This window comes from Borostomias antarcticus, assembly GCF_949987555.1.
Source record: "Borostomias antarcticus genome assembly, chromosome: 8".
Lineage (NCBI taxonomy): Eukaryota > Metazoa > Chordata > Actinopteri > Stomiiformes > Stomiidae > Borostomias > Borostomias antarcticus.
In genome coordinates this window covers 10,290,860-10,306,757 of record NC_140241.1, presented here as the reverse complement: position 1 = coordinate 10,306,757, position 15,898 = coordinate 10,290,860, and the positions used below count along the sequence as shown (strand labels likewise).

Genomic DNA, 15,898 nt, shown 5'->3' with positions numbered 1-15,898 from the left:
TAAAGCCAGGCAGAGAGGCCATTTCCCTTAGGCCTGGATTACACTTCTTATTCTTCGTCTTTTGGGTACTGTATTTTATTTATTTTTATTTAACCTTTATTTAACCAGGCAAAATCATTAAGAACAAATTCTATTTACAGTGATGGCCTAGCAAAAAGCACAAGCTTCTTGAGGGAGGGGGGGGTGGCTGTGAAAGAAAAAATCAAGTTAAAGGACAACGGCCACAACCACAACAGTACAGACAGGCAGCATAGAAAGACAACAGCAGACATCCAAACATAAAACCATATGCACTACTTGCAGCACACATATCAAGCACAACACAGACAGGCAGGTTCCATACATCACACATCAGGCACAACATAGAACAGGAGTAGTAAAACAAACATTATGACAGGCAGGTAAAACAAGCAGTGCAGCAGCAGCAGCATGGGGGGGGTCAGAGGGGTCAAGCATGTTAAACGCACAGGATACAATGATTATTTACAACAACAGCAACAACAACCACAACCAAAACAGAGACTGACACAGGAAAAATATAGACATAGGCAAGACAGTAACAGCTAGCAGTGAGAAATTAGTGAGACGAGAAACAGTTACATGAGGATGTCCGTGACGGAGACCCTAAAGGCTGATTTGGAAATGAAAGTGTCCAGTTTAAGTGTTTTTTGTAAATTGTTCCAGTCATTGGCTGCAGCAGCCCTGAATGATGACTTACCTATTAGTGTTTGTTTTGGGGGCTTTCAGGAGATCGTGGTGAGCTGACCGGGTGTTGTAGGCAGCTGATGAGATTTGTAGCAAGTGACATAGGTAGAGAGGGGACAGACCAATGAGGGTTTTATAAATGAGCATGAGCCAGTGGGTATTACGACGGGTGTGCAAGGAGGGCCAGTTGACAGAGGAGTAAAGTGTGCAGTGGTGTTTTGAAAGCGGCATTTGTGGCAAACCGAATGGCGGAGTGGTAGAGGACATCAAGCTTTTGAAGTGCGCCTTGCATGCTGACCTGTAAATGACGTCACCATAGTCTAGCATGGGTAGTATTGTTATTTGGACAATGGTTAATTTGGCAGAGGGTGTAAGGGTAGAGCGCAATCTGTACAAGAAACCAAGTTTTGATTTTATCTTAGATTGTAGTCTGTTAATGTGGAGTGAGAAGGATAGGGTGTTATCTAGCCAGATACCCGGGTATTTATATTCAGTGACCTGGTCTAGAACAGCCCCATCGAGAGTGGTGATATTTTGGCCTAGGGGGGGTGTAGCAGAGCCCTTCCTCCCAAACCACATGACCTTGGTCTTGCCAGTGTTAAGCAGGAGGTTTAAGGAGGAAAAAGCCTGCTGGATCTTACTGAAACTATCTTGAAGTGATGCGAGTACCAGATCTGGGGAGGGGCCAACGGCATAGAGTACTGTGTCATCAGCGTAGAGATGGATAGATGAGTCTATAGCAGAGCAGGCGATATCAGAACCACAGAGTGAGAATTTTTCTTTAAAATAGCTGACTTTGGTTTGTCGGACAGGCCTTATTCCTAATTTTATTTTAATTTTCTTATTCCCAAATGCCAGCCAGTCTATAGGGGATTTAGTTAGCCGTGCCTTGCACCAGGCAGCGTTTTTTTGTTGAAGGAGCGTAGTGAGCTCGCGGTCGAACCAGGGACTATGTCAATTTTTTGTTCTTATTTTCTTGATACGGGCATGCCGGTTAACAATAGCACTGAAAAGATCGTAAAACAAAGTCCATGCGTCATTTACAGAGGGGATCAGGCTGACTCTAAACCATTTCACACTGGCCAGGTCATGTAGAAACGCATTCTACAATTTTAAATTTTTTTAGCATTCTCTTGCAACTAATCAGAACAGGTTGTTTGACAGAACAGTTAGCCTGGACACAAGCAATGAAACAGTGGTCGCTAATATCATTACAAAAGATACCAGACTGATACATATGTGGCGAGTTTGTGAGAATAACATCAATCAATGTGGCCTTTTCAGGGTTTTTGGAGTCATACCTGGTAGGACGGGATATGATTTGATGAAGGTTTAAGGAGTCGAGTTCCTGTACTACTTTGTCATGTGGCTTAAGCATGTCCCAGTTGAGGTCGCCTAGTAGAACCAACTCAGATCTGGTGAGAGGGGCCAGGGCGCTGCTTAAGGCTTCTAGGGTACAGGCTGGTGCTGATGGGGGACGATAACAGCGAGCTACTGACAGTGAGTAGCTATTTGATAGCTTGATGTTAAGAACTAATAAATCAAACTGTTTGGGGATGGATTTTGCAAGGGCAATAGAGCACTGAAGATGTTCTTTGGTAAAGATTGCCACCCCACCAGCCTTAAAGGACCTATCCTGCCTGAACAGGTTGTAACCTGGCAGGTGGGCGTCAGGGTAGGAGATGGACTTCTTTAACCATGAATCAGTGATGACTAAAACCTCAGGATTAGAGCCTTTAACCCAGACTGTCAGCTAATCAATTTTAGGTGCTAAACTCCTTGCAGGAAACCCAGAGTTTTCGGGAACAGAAATCGTCAAAACAAAGATAATTTGCAGTCAAACCAGTATTAAGGTAAACAGCATTTGCAGGAGGGCCAGGGTGGACATGTACATTACCTGAGATAATAAGCATTAAAACAATCAATGCTCGACTGATAATAGTGAGAGCGCCATAATGGCGTTTTTTAACAACAGATTTTAGAGCAGATGGTAATTCAATCATGTTGAACAACAGCCTCAAGATGTAACATGATAATAGCGGTGGCGAGAGAGAGTTTTGGTTCACACCGAAAACCCTTGTAGTAAAAAGGGACTCAGCATCATTATGCAGGTGGACGCAAATCAAGTTTGTTCCGCAGTCGACATTGCCAACGCGCTCATGCAGTTCAGATAGAGTGCCGGCAAACGCAATGGACGAGACCGGGGAGAAGTACACCTTCCCCGGCTCAGACCCGCAACGAAGGTCGGCCTGCTCATAGTCCCCGAGCGAGAACGCAACAAGCAGCACGAACGCGAGAATCATAGTCAGAATGCAGTTTGAAATGTGATAGATCGATTCAGTTTATAGGGTAGCTTGTTTGTGCGAGTGTGTGTGTGTGCGTGGGTGTCAGTTAAGCCTCGGATACACTAGAAGACTTTAACAATCTTAACAAATTATGAAATGACTGGGAGTATACACTAGACAACTGGCTTCTGCTGTACCCCTCATACACTTACAGTACAAATTTCTGGGCCAAATTGCCACTACAACTAGTGCAGAGTGCTGCCGACTAGGACAGACTCGGTAGGATTGTGAATCGTGTATAAAATCGGGTATAATATCTTGTAGTGTATCCTCAGCTTTATGGAGAGCGAGAGGCCAGGGGGAAAGAGGAACCTGACTGAGGTGTGCTGACATCAGGCAGGCGGGAGGAGCAAGGCAGCAGGCAGGGAGGAGCATGGCAGCAGGCAGGGAGGAGCAGGGCAGCAGGCAGGGAGGAGCAGGGCAGCAGGCAGGGAGGAGCAGCAGGCAGGGAGGAGCAGGGCAGCAGGCAGGGAGGAGCAGGGCAGCAGGCAGGGAGGAGCAGGGCAGCAGGCAGGGAGGAGCTGGGCAGCAGGCGGGAGGAGCAGGGCAGCAGGCAGGGAGGCAAACGGGTAGGACGGTAATCCCAGGCAGCGAGGAGGAGGAGAGTGGATCAACGAGCAGTGAAATATTAATCCGTACAGTGATAAGAATTTCTGACTCCGCGGAGAGAAAGGACGGGATTTAGATTTAGATTATATTCCCGGGCTATGGAGTCGCCAAACAAACAAACTTACACCTGTAAGTTGGTGCGGTCCTCTACCCCAGGCTTGGGGTCGAGGGGCTATCCTTTTACCACCCCAAGCCTGGGTGAGGGGTCACTCGGGCTATATATCCGGGCACACCTCCAGAAGCCACGTCACCGTCTCGTCATCCACGGCCGTCAGGCCACGCATTCCATTGGGTGTCCGATATATCGGACAGTCCTGGATGATGTGGTCTGTGGTTTGTTCTTCGGCACCACACTCGCATGCCGCACGGGATGCCAAGCCCCATCTGTGCATCGATGACTGGAACAGGGGCGCTCCCAGGAATTCTGGGCCCCATGAAAAGATATCACCAGGGGCCCCTATGAAGCACACATGCACTTTTTTCCAGGAAGTTGAAACACTGCTTATATTTCTGCATACAGTATTGGAATTCACTATTGATGCAAGACTTGATACCCTCTAAGAAACACGCTAAAGGCCATCTTTTAAAAAATATTTTATTGCTCCATCCTCATCATCTGTAGCCTACTGCCAGCACTGCCTATCTCCTCTACTTCACTGCTCCCTGCCAAAACAGTTGCACTTGAAGAGGGCCCTGGCACTGTAGTGTACATGACATATGATAATATATGCTACTATAATACAATTTGTAATAGACATCATAACCAAAATGTCTGTTTGGACTGTTCCTAACAGAGGGCCCTGGCTCTGTAGAGTGTAGGCTTCATATGATAATATCCTATAATATAATTAGTAATAGCCATCATAACCAAAATGTCTGTTCCTAACATTTTGTTGACTTAAATTAACTTTTGACAATAATGTCAACACGCCTCACCTTCAGTTGGGAGTAGGGCTGGTTCATCAGGGAGTAGGGGGGGTGAGAGAGGGCTGTTCTTTGGCCTGACAGGCAGGGGCAGGGACAACAACTTATTTAGTATAAATAGCTTGCTAAAGGGTTGCCTGCATTGATGAATGTTGGCTTAAGAAGGAGCAAAATGTTGCTAAACACTTTTTTCTGTGAAGTGAGCTCTGCACTGCGCCATGCGCACTTCTATTAGCCGTCATTGCTAGCTTGGAGTAGCTTAGCTAAACAGCTTCATTTCTAGACCACCACTTAGAGACTATACCCACCTTCTTTGGTGAAAAACGTTGTCATATACTGTTGACCTTGTTTTTGTAGATCATGTTTACTTTTCTGCTCCTTCCTTTTCTGAGAACCTGATTTATATTTGCGCTGAGACATAACGCCGGGTGATCGTTCTCACCTCACGCGCCCTGCGTCTTTAGAAGCTGGAGTCAGGACCATCCATTTCATGTAAATAGAGGGGGTGGGGGGCTTTTTGGATGTTTACTTTTTGCCCAAAACAAGAAAATAAAAGGAACTCTTAGTATTATTGATTTGTTATTATACTGAAGATTATATCAATTTATGATGTGAATAATTTAGAGAATGTTAAAATATTTTTGGGGCCCCTGGAATCATTCTAACTTCCCCCCCCCTTAGAGCTCCACTGGACCGGAAGTACAATAGGGTGTCTGGACCAGGCCCCCAGCATTCGAAATCTAAAGTGAAGTCCTATTCGCCTTATTCACCTGGCAGCCATATTGGTCAGTCTGGGGTGGGGATGCGGAAGTGCCCGTTGACTTCAATGTTAAAAATTGGCTGTAAAAACACCACTTCAAGAACCGAAATAGTCAAAATAACAGGCTGAATACACTATCTGGGTTACAAACTCATCATTACCAGACTCTGATTGTTTTTCACTGCCGTTGTTTTCGCATTTGGAAATACATGGAGGTGAATGAGCCATAGTTAGCCGTCAGCTGCATTCACTCCGATGTATTTCCAAACGCGAAAACAACGGCAGTGAAAAACAATCAGTGTTCAGCCTGTTATTTTGACTATTTCGGTTCTTGAAGTGGTGTTTTTACAGCGAACTTTTAACATTGAAGTCAACGGGCACTTCCGCATCTGCACCCCAGACTGACCAATATGGCTGCCAGGTGAATAAGGCGAATTGAACCGGGCCATCTTTGAAAAAAACTGATACCTTTGACATGCGCAGTCAAAGGTATCAATGACGCGTTATTTTGACTATTTCGGTTCTTGAAGTGGTGTTTTTACAGCGAACTTTTAACATTGAAGTCAACAGGCACTTCCGCATCTGCACCCCAGACTGACCAATATGGCTGCCAGGTGAATAAGGCGAATTGAACCGGGCCATCTTTGAAAAAAACTGATACCTTTGACATGCGCAGTCAAAGGTATCAATGACGCGTTCTTGTAGTCCACGAACAGATGGCTCTCCCCGCTCTGAGTTAGCGATTTCCAGGCCGTAGTTTCAAGTCTTTCTCAAGGCTATTCCAGACTTGGACTTAATGTCCTCAAGGAGGCAATTTACAACACACATTAAAAACACATATAGACCCATAAAATCACAAACACTATTCAAATCATCTATAGGAGCCTTTTTTTTTCGTGTCTTTTTTTATTTTTTAGAAACTCAGACAAACTGTGCTGCTGGTGGCCATAGTGCAACGCCTGGTCCAGGTACAGTAGGTCAGGTCGCACTGGGCACAGACAACAGGATCACATCGTGTGGTCTCAGACTCTAACTACCGACAGGTCTCTGTGCAATCAGAGAGCAGATGTGGGCCGGAAGTTTAAAGCTTTATAAATTAACTGGTACCAGTGACTGAGCCTCCGCAAGGTCAGCGATGGCCCACCAGGCCTGGAGTAGGCTACAGTGCACAGTGATGGGTTAGTGCTTTACAATTTTGTCACAAATCTCCGTGCACTGTGATATGCATCTAACGTGTGTGCAGGGAATGGGCAGCTGCATTCATATACAACAGATCACCAAAGGGTCATATTTGGTGTTTCCATTTTCATGTACAGTATATAATTTCACGTGTTTGAGTTGAAGTACTACAAACAACACGCATGTAATGATTAACATTGAGTTTCATTCACCTGTCTTTTGCTCCCAGTCTCCTCCACCTTCAATGTATATATCAAGACCTCTCCTGGCATTCTGATTGAAGGTGTGGGACTCGGAGGGAAGGACACCGTTAATCATTACACAATATGAGTGAGTGGTTTTGATTAGATGGGGAGCTGGATTCATCACGCCTTAGCTCTGAAACATGAGAGACTGACAAAAGAGACTTTTGAGTAAATATCGTTTGACCTGATAGTTTGACCTTGAGAGATACACATACAGTACTAGTACTAGAAGGGCACTCCAAGAGCACAGACCTCCACCCATGAATGCACATCGTCAGCATGTGCAGTGACATTAGGGTACTGAGACAAATATCAAAAAATATACTGCTGGTGCCATTGCAGTTGATGAGCAGCTGGGTTGGACAGAGCTGGGGTCAGCTGAACAGGTCGTCTCCAGCTCTGCTCTCTGATCTCAGCTACCTAGCTAGCTGGCTAGATATGACCATGGAATTGAAAAGAAAAAGAATGCGCTCAACTCATTGACTATTACTGAAAACAACTGGGTGCTAATTTCTAAATGGTATATGAATGAAGATTGAGAACAGCACTCCAAGTTGATATTTTTAATGGCATGAAAGCAAACGTTTCGGGACTACGCCCTTGAGTTGAGTTGATTTGCTTTTATCGTCATTCAACCACATACAGGTACATAGAGGAACGAGATTGCACTTCGATTCTAACAGTGCAACATCTAACACAACAATTATACGACAGTTAGGACAGTGCAACATTTACGACAACATTTAGGTCACATTGAGGTAACATTATAAAGTGCAGGTATGCAATAAAAACTATAAGGTGCATTAATCTGGGGGGGAGGCAGTTCAGCCCACGGCGCAGGGCTGGAGGTAGTGTTTATGTCCGTGTTTAATGTCCATTCAGTATTCTAACAGCTTGGGGAAAGTAGCTGTCGTGGAATCTGGTCTGTTTCGTGGTCGCGAGGCTGCGGAACCGCCTGCCTGACTGTAAGCTCTCGAACAGTCCATGCGCTGGGTGTGTGGTCAACAAGCAATCATTGTTTGCCATATACTGAAGAAGGGCGTAGTCCCAAAACGTTTGCTTTCATGGCATTAAAAATATCAACTTGGAGTGCTGTTCTCAATCTTCGTTCATAGATATGGCCATGCCCATGACTAATGGGCAGACAGATACACGCCACAGAAAACACAACCTCCTCCCTCGGACTTCGTCCTGGGCAGCTGGTAAAAATCCAAATTCGTTCATGGGAGAGTTCTCTTAAGGGAGAGAAAGAGGAATGCATAATTTAAGTATGCAAGATCTTGCTTACAGCAAGCACACTAATCAATAATTAATTAATATTATTGTAGCTACCTATAGCTAGTCCTATTCTTGTCATAGAGTAGCACAGGGGCTAAGATAGTGTTTGGAACTCTAGTAGTGTTCTAGAGTTATATAACAGGATGGGTGTTGTCATATAATTAATCGCATTTTGCAGCATTCCGCCTAAAGGTACTGTAAACCAACAACCCGCCCACAGAGCTGTCATAAAGGCATGTGCGTGATACTGTACAGGACCAAACACAGTCAGTCCCTTCATCACTCAGATCAAGTGCATGCAAAATAGCTTATGCTCACAAACTGATGGTTCAAGACTGTTTACTTAACTTAAACGAATTGTGGCGCTTTTGAAAAGAAAACTTTCCCCAGCAGTCACCTCTAGTGGCTGTGGTTATGGGCCTCTGCAGCCTGCGACACACATCAAAGGACCTGAACCTGAGAAAGAACACTCTGCTCTGTCCTTTCATATAGAGGACCTCAGTGTAGTCCGTCCAGTCCAGTTTTGCTGTTCAAGTGCATTGCCAGGAACCTGTAAAAGTCCCACATCTCAATTTCCTCTTCCTGGATGGTGATGGGGGCTGGGGGCCTCTTGTTTCCTCTGAAGTCCACCACCAGCTCCTTGGTCTTGCTGATGTTGAGTTGGAGCTAGCTCTCTTCAGACCATCTAACGAATCCCCCGACCACATCCCTGTCCTCCTCCACGTTGTCACTGAGGCCGCCCACAATCCGAGTCATCAGAGAACCTCTGGAGGTGGCCGCTGCATAGTTGTGGCTGAAGTTGGAGGTGTAATAGTGGGTGGACAGGAAAGGTGACAGTATGGTTCCTTGGGGGGTGCCAGTGTTGCTTATCACCACATCACGGGCAGCCAATTTGATTGGTACAGTATAAGAGAACGTCTTGGATCCCTTTTTTATCAAATTGTGTGTATTTGTTTATTGTTTGTTTGTTTTTTTATGAATGTGTGTGTGTAAGGGCCTGTTTTATAATTTCTACCTCCAGTAATTGTACCATAACAAACATGTATTTCAGTAATTTACACCCAGTGTAGTTGTGTTCAGTCGTTGAGTGTTTTGTTTGTCTGTTAAGGGTAGACTCAGTTAATTGCAAGCCCCTCCCACCAATTATGAGAACAGATGTGTAAAGGTGCATGGGAGAGTGGAGGATGAGGATACTGCTCCTGTTTGGACCTTTTCTGTGTGGGGTATCAGTAAGCCTCATCACAGAAAGCTAACACAGTGTCTACAGAAGTACCCTAGGTCAAAATCAACTGACACTGTAAATGCATACAGTGAATAAAATCAAAGATTCTGTTATTTATAAACTTCAGAAAATATTTTATTTTTTCATCATTTGATACAAGTTGCAAAACATTAATTAATTCACATTTTCTAAATTATATTCTTGAGATAAGAAGATTACATATAAATTATGTGCATAAACAATTCGACTATTTCATTTGACTTAAAAACTACTCAGTGATAGATATGAACTTTCATAATCTGCTATGGAGAGCATCTTTTGTGTCCATAATTCACATATCAAGAGAATGTTTGCTTTTCAAACACAGTGCTTCATATTACTAAGTCTAAACTTAATATGCTGTACACAGTGCATTCAGAAAGTATTAAAGACCCCTTCACCTTTTACACATTTTGTTACATTACAGCCTTATTCTAAAATTGATTAAATTCATTTTTCTCATCAATCTACACACAATATCCCATAATGACAATGTGACTTTTTATTTTTATAAATCTGCTTCAAAAATGTTTTTGCTTTGGGATATCGATGAGAAAAAAATGAATTGAATCAATTTTAGAATAACAAAATGTGAAGGGGTCTGAATACTTTCTGAACGCACTGTATCGTCTAATTGTCTTATTTCTGAGGTTGTTGATTGACAAACAGCAGTGAATATTCAGCTAAACTGAGGACCATGCCATTATTTCTCCTCTGGGATCAATAAAGTTGATATATATTTACAGTATCTATCTATCTATCTATCTATCTATCTAGATCTTCTATTCTCTACACTTCATTTCACCACATATCCTTAGTCATCAGATCCACGTATCCTTAGTCATGTTGTGAACCACACAGGGAAACTGTTACCATTCCATTTGTCTCCATGGGAGTTTTTAAGGTTCAGAAAAAAAACTGGAAGTCCAGTTTCCAGTGCAATTTGGTGAGAAGTAGGTTTAGACACAAGGACACTTAATGCATGTGCAACACTTCAGTGCATAGATTATGCTGTACTTGTAACACAATATTTATAACGTATCAAGCATGTTTCCATCCAGCATTTCCCAGACATACGTGGTATGCTTAGAGAGCACTATCTCCATCAGAGTCTGTGGTAACGTTAATCTAACTTTGTTTATTTTAAAAACTGTGCGAACACCGTTATGCTCAATGGTCTCCTGAGAGGTGCATAAGCTATGATGTCTCCTGTACATTTCATTTACATGTGCTACAATGTTAAGAAGCCTTAACAGTGTTCTATATTTCTACAGGTTCAGTAGCACTCATAACAACTATAGATACATCACACAAAGAGACAGTATCATTATCTAAGAGTCTAGTAGGTAGATGTTGTCCTGTGAGTCCTGTTGGTGGTATCAACATGTGGTTACAATGATCTAGCAGCTGTAAAAAAGCTTATCTAGTACAGAAGCTCTTCTTTTGTCCAATAAGTTACTGTTCCAAAAGACAAAATAAATAAACGCAGTCCTTGACATCAAAGAAATAAATTAATCATGTCCAGTCTGATTTTCCCTTCCAGAGAACTCTATAACTATACACTCACATTGTAACTTTGGGAGCGTTTCCTACAGGCCCTGCGAAACCACGCCCAGTAGAGGAAGATCATCAGGAGCCAGTAGCACACGTAGGCCACACAGCCATATATCAAAAACCTGGTCTCTAGTTCCTTAGCTTCACTGTACCAGTCCGACTTGCTCTCCTTGAAGATTGTATAGCCCAGCCCGCCCAACAAGATGGCCGCCCACACCGACAGGGGGAGCAAGGGGATGTAGTTCCCCACCATCTTGCGCCTACCTGATGTCCCCCAGCTGCTCTTGTTCATGGTGATAATGGCAAAGTACTTGGCAGGTAGCAGACTGGTCATATAGAGGGCGGAGTAGAGGGACATGAACACCATGACCAGGTCCTGGCGCAGGATGCAGGCGTAGGCCGCCTTCACCAGGCCGATCAGCTGGATGCAGCACAGGACCCAGAGGATGTCCCACAGGCTGCCTGTCCAGAATACCTGGATGATGGTGGCGGTGACGAAGAAAGGGAAGATGCCGGAGACGATGGACTCGTAGGTCATCCAGAGGTGGTGCTTGTGCCACCACATGGCATTGAAGAGCCACTCGCGGAAGTAGGACTTGGTCCAGCGCGTCTGCTGGTTGAGCCAACGTAAGAACTGGCCAGGTGTCTCCGTGTAGCACTTGGAGCGAGCAGTGTACCTGATGGGGGGGCGTGGAGGAATAACCAATCAGCGTTGAATCCTCACTTCGCACCGATGATAATGATATGACACAAGAACTCTATCGTCATCTATGACTTTGTCTTCATTTAGCCACATTTTTACACATACTAGGAATTTGCTTTGGTCAGTTGGTGCACAACACAGATGGGCAGACCACATTAGACAGTCGGCAAGGACAAGTCGGGACAGTTCAATAACAGGACAGTGCAAATGAACAGTGCAAAGTACAAAGATAATAGCCACAGTGTCAATCTTCAACTCACATTCTTTCTTTAAAGTTTGAAAGCTATCTGGTGAAAAAAAAAAACATAACTGCACAAAGAGGATACAAGGATGGAGTGTACAGGACGACAAGTACTCACTTTGTGGCGTAGCCCATGCTCAACATACGGTTGGTGAGATGCCTGTCATCCCCAAAAGTGCAGTGAGTCCCCAAAAACTTCTGGTTGTACCACGACTCCAGGAACTGCTGGAGAAGGTCGTTCTTGTACAGGCCTGAGGCCGGAAACCCGGAAATCATCTATGAGTTATACAACACGGCTCAATAACTAATGTGTATTACTGTCATCATCTCTTCCTTACCGAGAGGGCCGCTGATGCAGGAGACACAGTCGAAGAAGGACTGGCAGGACCTCTCGATGTTGAAGGCCATCCAGTACCTCAGGCTGCTCATGAAGCTGATGTAAGACTCCTTCCGGTTAAGGATCATCACGTCTCCTCCCACGGCCCCGTACTTGTGGTTGCTCTCCAACACCTTACACAGCTCCACCGTAGCCAGAGGGTCCAACTTGGTGTCTGAGTCGCACACCTGGGGGGGAGGGGGGCAATGTGGGAAAGTCTTTGAGGCAAGCTTCTTTGCGCTTGCATGGATTTTTGGTTTAGATTGTATTGTGATCACTCTCATTCTTCTGAAATAATTTATCTGACATTTATTAATCTATTTAACTTAATTTATTTATCTATTTGACATCACATCGGATTAGTATCATAGGAAACTATAAGAACAACATAGGATGATCAGAAACCAAAGCTTACCTGTACGTAGTCAACCGAGGGTCCGAGTGCCTTGAACGCCGTGTACATGACCTCCCTCTTCCCGCCCCACTTCTGCATGATGCACACACACCTCCTGCCGTTGATCAGGTCCTCCACCTCGCGCCTCTGAGGGTCCTCTCCCAGCCTGTAGCCGGCATCTCCCGCCGGACCCATCGTCCCGGCCATCCCCTCCTCGTTGGTGGGGTCCCACGTGTGGTAGTTGTTCTTCCACACGTAACAGCCGGGGTCCTGGTCCGCAAACACCTCCCTGAACATCTCCAGCATGTACAGGTCGTCCTCTGTGTTCCCGTCCACCACCATGATGATCCGCAGCAGCTCCGGGGGGTACTGGAGCGCCCGGACGGAGTTGAGGCACTCGCGCAGGTAGGCCGGGTCCTCCTGGTAGGCGGAGATGGTGAGGCCGATGGTCTTGGTGAAGGTGCAGGGCTTCTTGTGGGCTCTCATGCGCCGGTGCTCCACGAAGGCGAACATGCTCTGGACCAGCACGTGGAGGGACAGCAGCAGCCCGTAGAAGCCGAAGGAGATGATTCCGTACGGAGACGTGGCCAGCTGGAAGCCCTTGACGTAGGCCCACACCATCACCCCCAGCACGGCCAGAGCGAAGAGGAACGTGAAGAAGGCACGGACCGTCCAGCCCACTTTCCTTAGTAATGGTTTCAGCTCCATTGTTTTTCTCTTTTGTCTGTCAGTCAAAGGAAGAGTGGATAGTGTTATCTTCTGACGTCTTGGCAGGGCTTTTTGAAAGGATGACTGTGATTGTGAGAAGATGTAGTGAGAAGTACAGTATGTTGGCTATAATACAAGAATCGTATATGCATAATATACTGCTTGTGCTTCATGAGGATAATGTAGGCTACAAGGTTTATTCAACTACAACAAGCACTATTAGGCTACTTTTAAAATAGCTAGGCTACTGAAATTACATGGCATCTGATCAATAAGACCATCAAAATGACATAATAATATTACTGATGCAGTCAGAATCACATAACAGAAAGAACATTTCAGATGTCTAAACAGTAAAGGCTATTAATGCTATACTATTAATTATGAAACTAGAGCAGGTTTAGTTATCAACCAATTTAGATCAGCACTAGGAAAGCTAGATGTGTGTGGCTAGTTGTGTTACTTTCAGATAACAAAATATAAATCCTACCACAAAAGCAGAGTAGCTACCAAAACATGTTTTTATTTGAGCCATCAATTTTCAAAAGATATCACGATTGCTCTCTTTATGACGTAGGCTAAATTATTCACAAATATTACATTTTAATAATAATAATAATTATTATTATTATTATTATTATACAATCTGATTCAATTAATAAATAGTAGCCTAACTGAATAAAAATAAATCATATTCAAATAATAAATCGTTTTGGGTGAAAGTAATGTTTTGCCTGAATGGTGCGCGTGTCTTACCTTAGGTAAAGTTCTTCGCTCTTTAATTTTTCGAGGGACCCGCCTCTCCGTGAACTCACTCTCTGGTCTGGCAACTCGAAGTTGATCATTTTATAAGCATGAGCACACAGCGATTACCCGCCCAGTGAGTAAGAATCAAATGTGTAGGGCAGGGGTAAGAGTTGTGTGCCTAGCAACTAGCATCCTCTGCTATCCTGCATTTAATCTATAGAGGTTATATTTCTATGTTCTGGTGTTGACTTGATTGTCAAATGAACTGGGATTATGAATCACAATGTCACACGATCTCAGCCGACGGATCTGACAAGTAGAAACTATTCGTCAGACAGACAGCTGTCACTCTGTGTGGCCCTTTTTTTTTCTTTTTTTTTTAACGTAAAACATTAGTCTGCCTGTAGGCTATCATCCTTTGATAAGCATGTTTCACAGTAGATGGTCAAAACAGATGTTTGCTGCCCTCTGGTGGCGATGAATAACTGCACAGCTACAACAATGAATAATTGCATAGCCTCTAATAGTCTGATAGTAATCATCATTGACATGGCGCATTATACACTATGGGTTTTCCCCACAACAAATTAAATTGCTTAAACTGATTTACAGTAACGATAAGTACAGTGCAGAAAGTTAAGAGGACCCTTCTCTGAACATTTACTTTGCCTATTTCAAATGGTAAATGGACTGCACTTATATAGCACCTTTCTACAAAGTGCTTTACAATGGAATCATTCATAATGGCCTCTCATTCATCCACACATTCACACACCAATGGCGACAAGCTGCCATGCAAGGTGCTGGCCATTGGAAGCTATTTGAGCTTCAGTGTCTTGCTCAAGGACACTTCGACATGTGGACAGGAGAAGCTGGGAATCGAACCACTGATCCTGTGGTCATTGGACAACCCACTCTACTTCCTGAGCCAAGTCACAATACTACACCACCAGGAAGCTCTTTGAGGGTCACTGGGCTAAAGCATTTGGAAACCACTGACCCACCCTATGATGTCTGGTTCAGTAGTATGGCTGATCACAGAAGCACTAGTCTGACTCACAGGATGTAGGTTTTGGGGACAAGCTTCGTCATTCATTTATTACTGCCCTGTTAGTGGCAACTGAAGATTTTCCCGCCCAATCAGATTCAATCCAGACTACGTGAAACAACAACCTAGCAACCGCTCCGCCCAAGACGATAGTGATTGGTTTAAAAGAGCTAAATAAATACAGCCCCCCCCCCCCCAACAGTAATGAGTGCAGCAGACCCTTTCTCCAGCACTGGCACAGCGTAAACAAAGTCTGGAGACAGGTCTGCCTATGCGAGACTACAGAAGACCTAACTGTCCACCCTAGTTTATTAAATTGTCAACAGGTCTCAATCGACCCTGATTACGTATAGTATCTCTTGGGACTTGGAAGTCTGTTGACTGCTCATTGAGGGCCCACACCCATGGCCACAGTTGTGAATGATCCACAGGCTTCGGTCAGACCCAAATAGAAGCCACCAAGCCGGAATGGCCTGGCCAGTATGATGTCACCGTAAAGGGTGTGGTAGTTGGATGTATTTTGGATCGTGGCCTGGCTTGGCTGATTGGACAAGTTACTCTGGGTGTTCTGCACTTTCTACTCCCACAGAGAAACTTTAGTATGATCTTAGGTTGATCTTTGGTATCTGTGTATTGAGCATAACCTGAGTTCACAATAATACAATTTTGCGAGGTTTTATTGTAAGATCCTTTTTTCACCAGCAGAGGGAGCCAGTTACACATACTAAGTGCTAATAGGTACCAGACCACACATACTGCATCGTTCCAGAGAGCTTTATTGTGATATTGCTTGTGGGTGTGTTCAGATCTGGTCCGCCTGC

At 44.4% G+C, this 15,898-nt stretch overlaps 1 protein-coding gene across 1 annotated transcript; it reads right to left on the bottom strand.

Annotated features, from left to right (window-relative positions):
• Window positions 1-10,861: 10,861 nt before the first annotated feature.
• On the bottom strand, window positions 10,862-13,282 carry has1 (hyaluronan synthase 1; the record flags this gene model as incomplete). Its single annotated transcript, XM_084442371.1, has 4 exons — window positions 10,862-11,537; window positions 11,923-12,055; window positions 12,143-12,368; window positions 12,596-13,282. The coding sequence occupies 4 exons, from the start codon at window positions 13,280-13,282 to the stop codon at window positions 10,862-10,864; spliced, it is 1,722 nt and encodes a 573-aa protein (XP_084298497.1).
• Window positions 13,283-15,898: the final 2,616 nt, after the last annotated feature.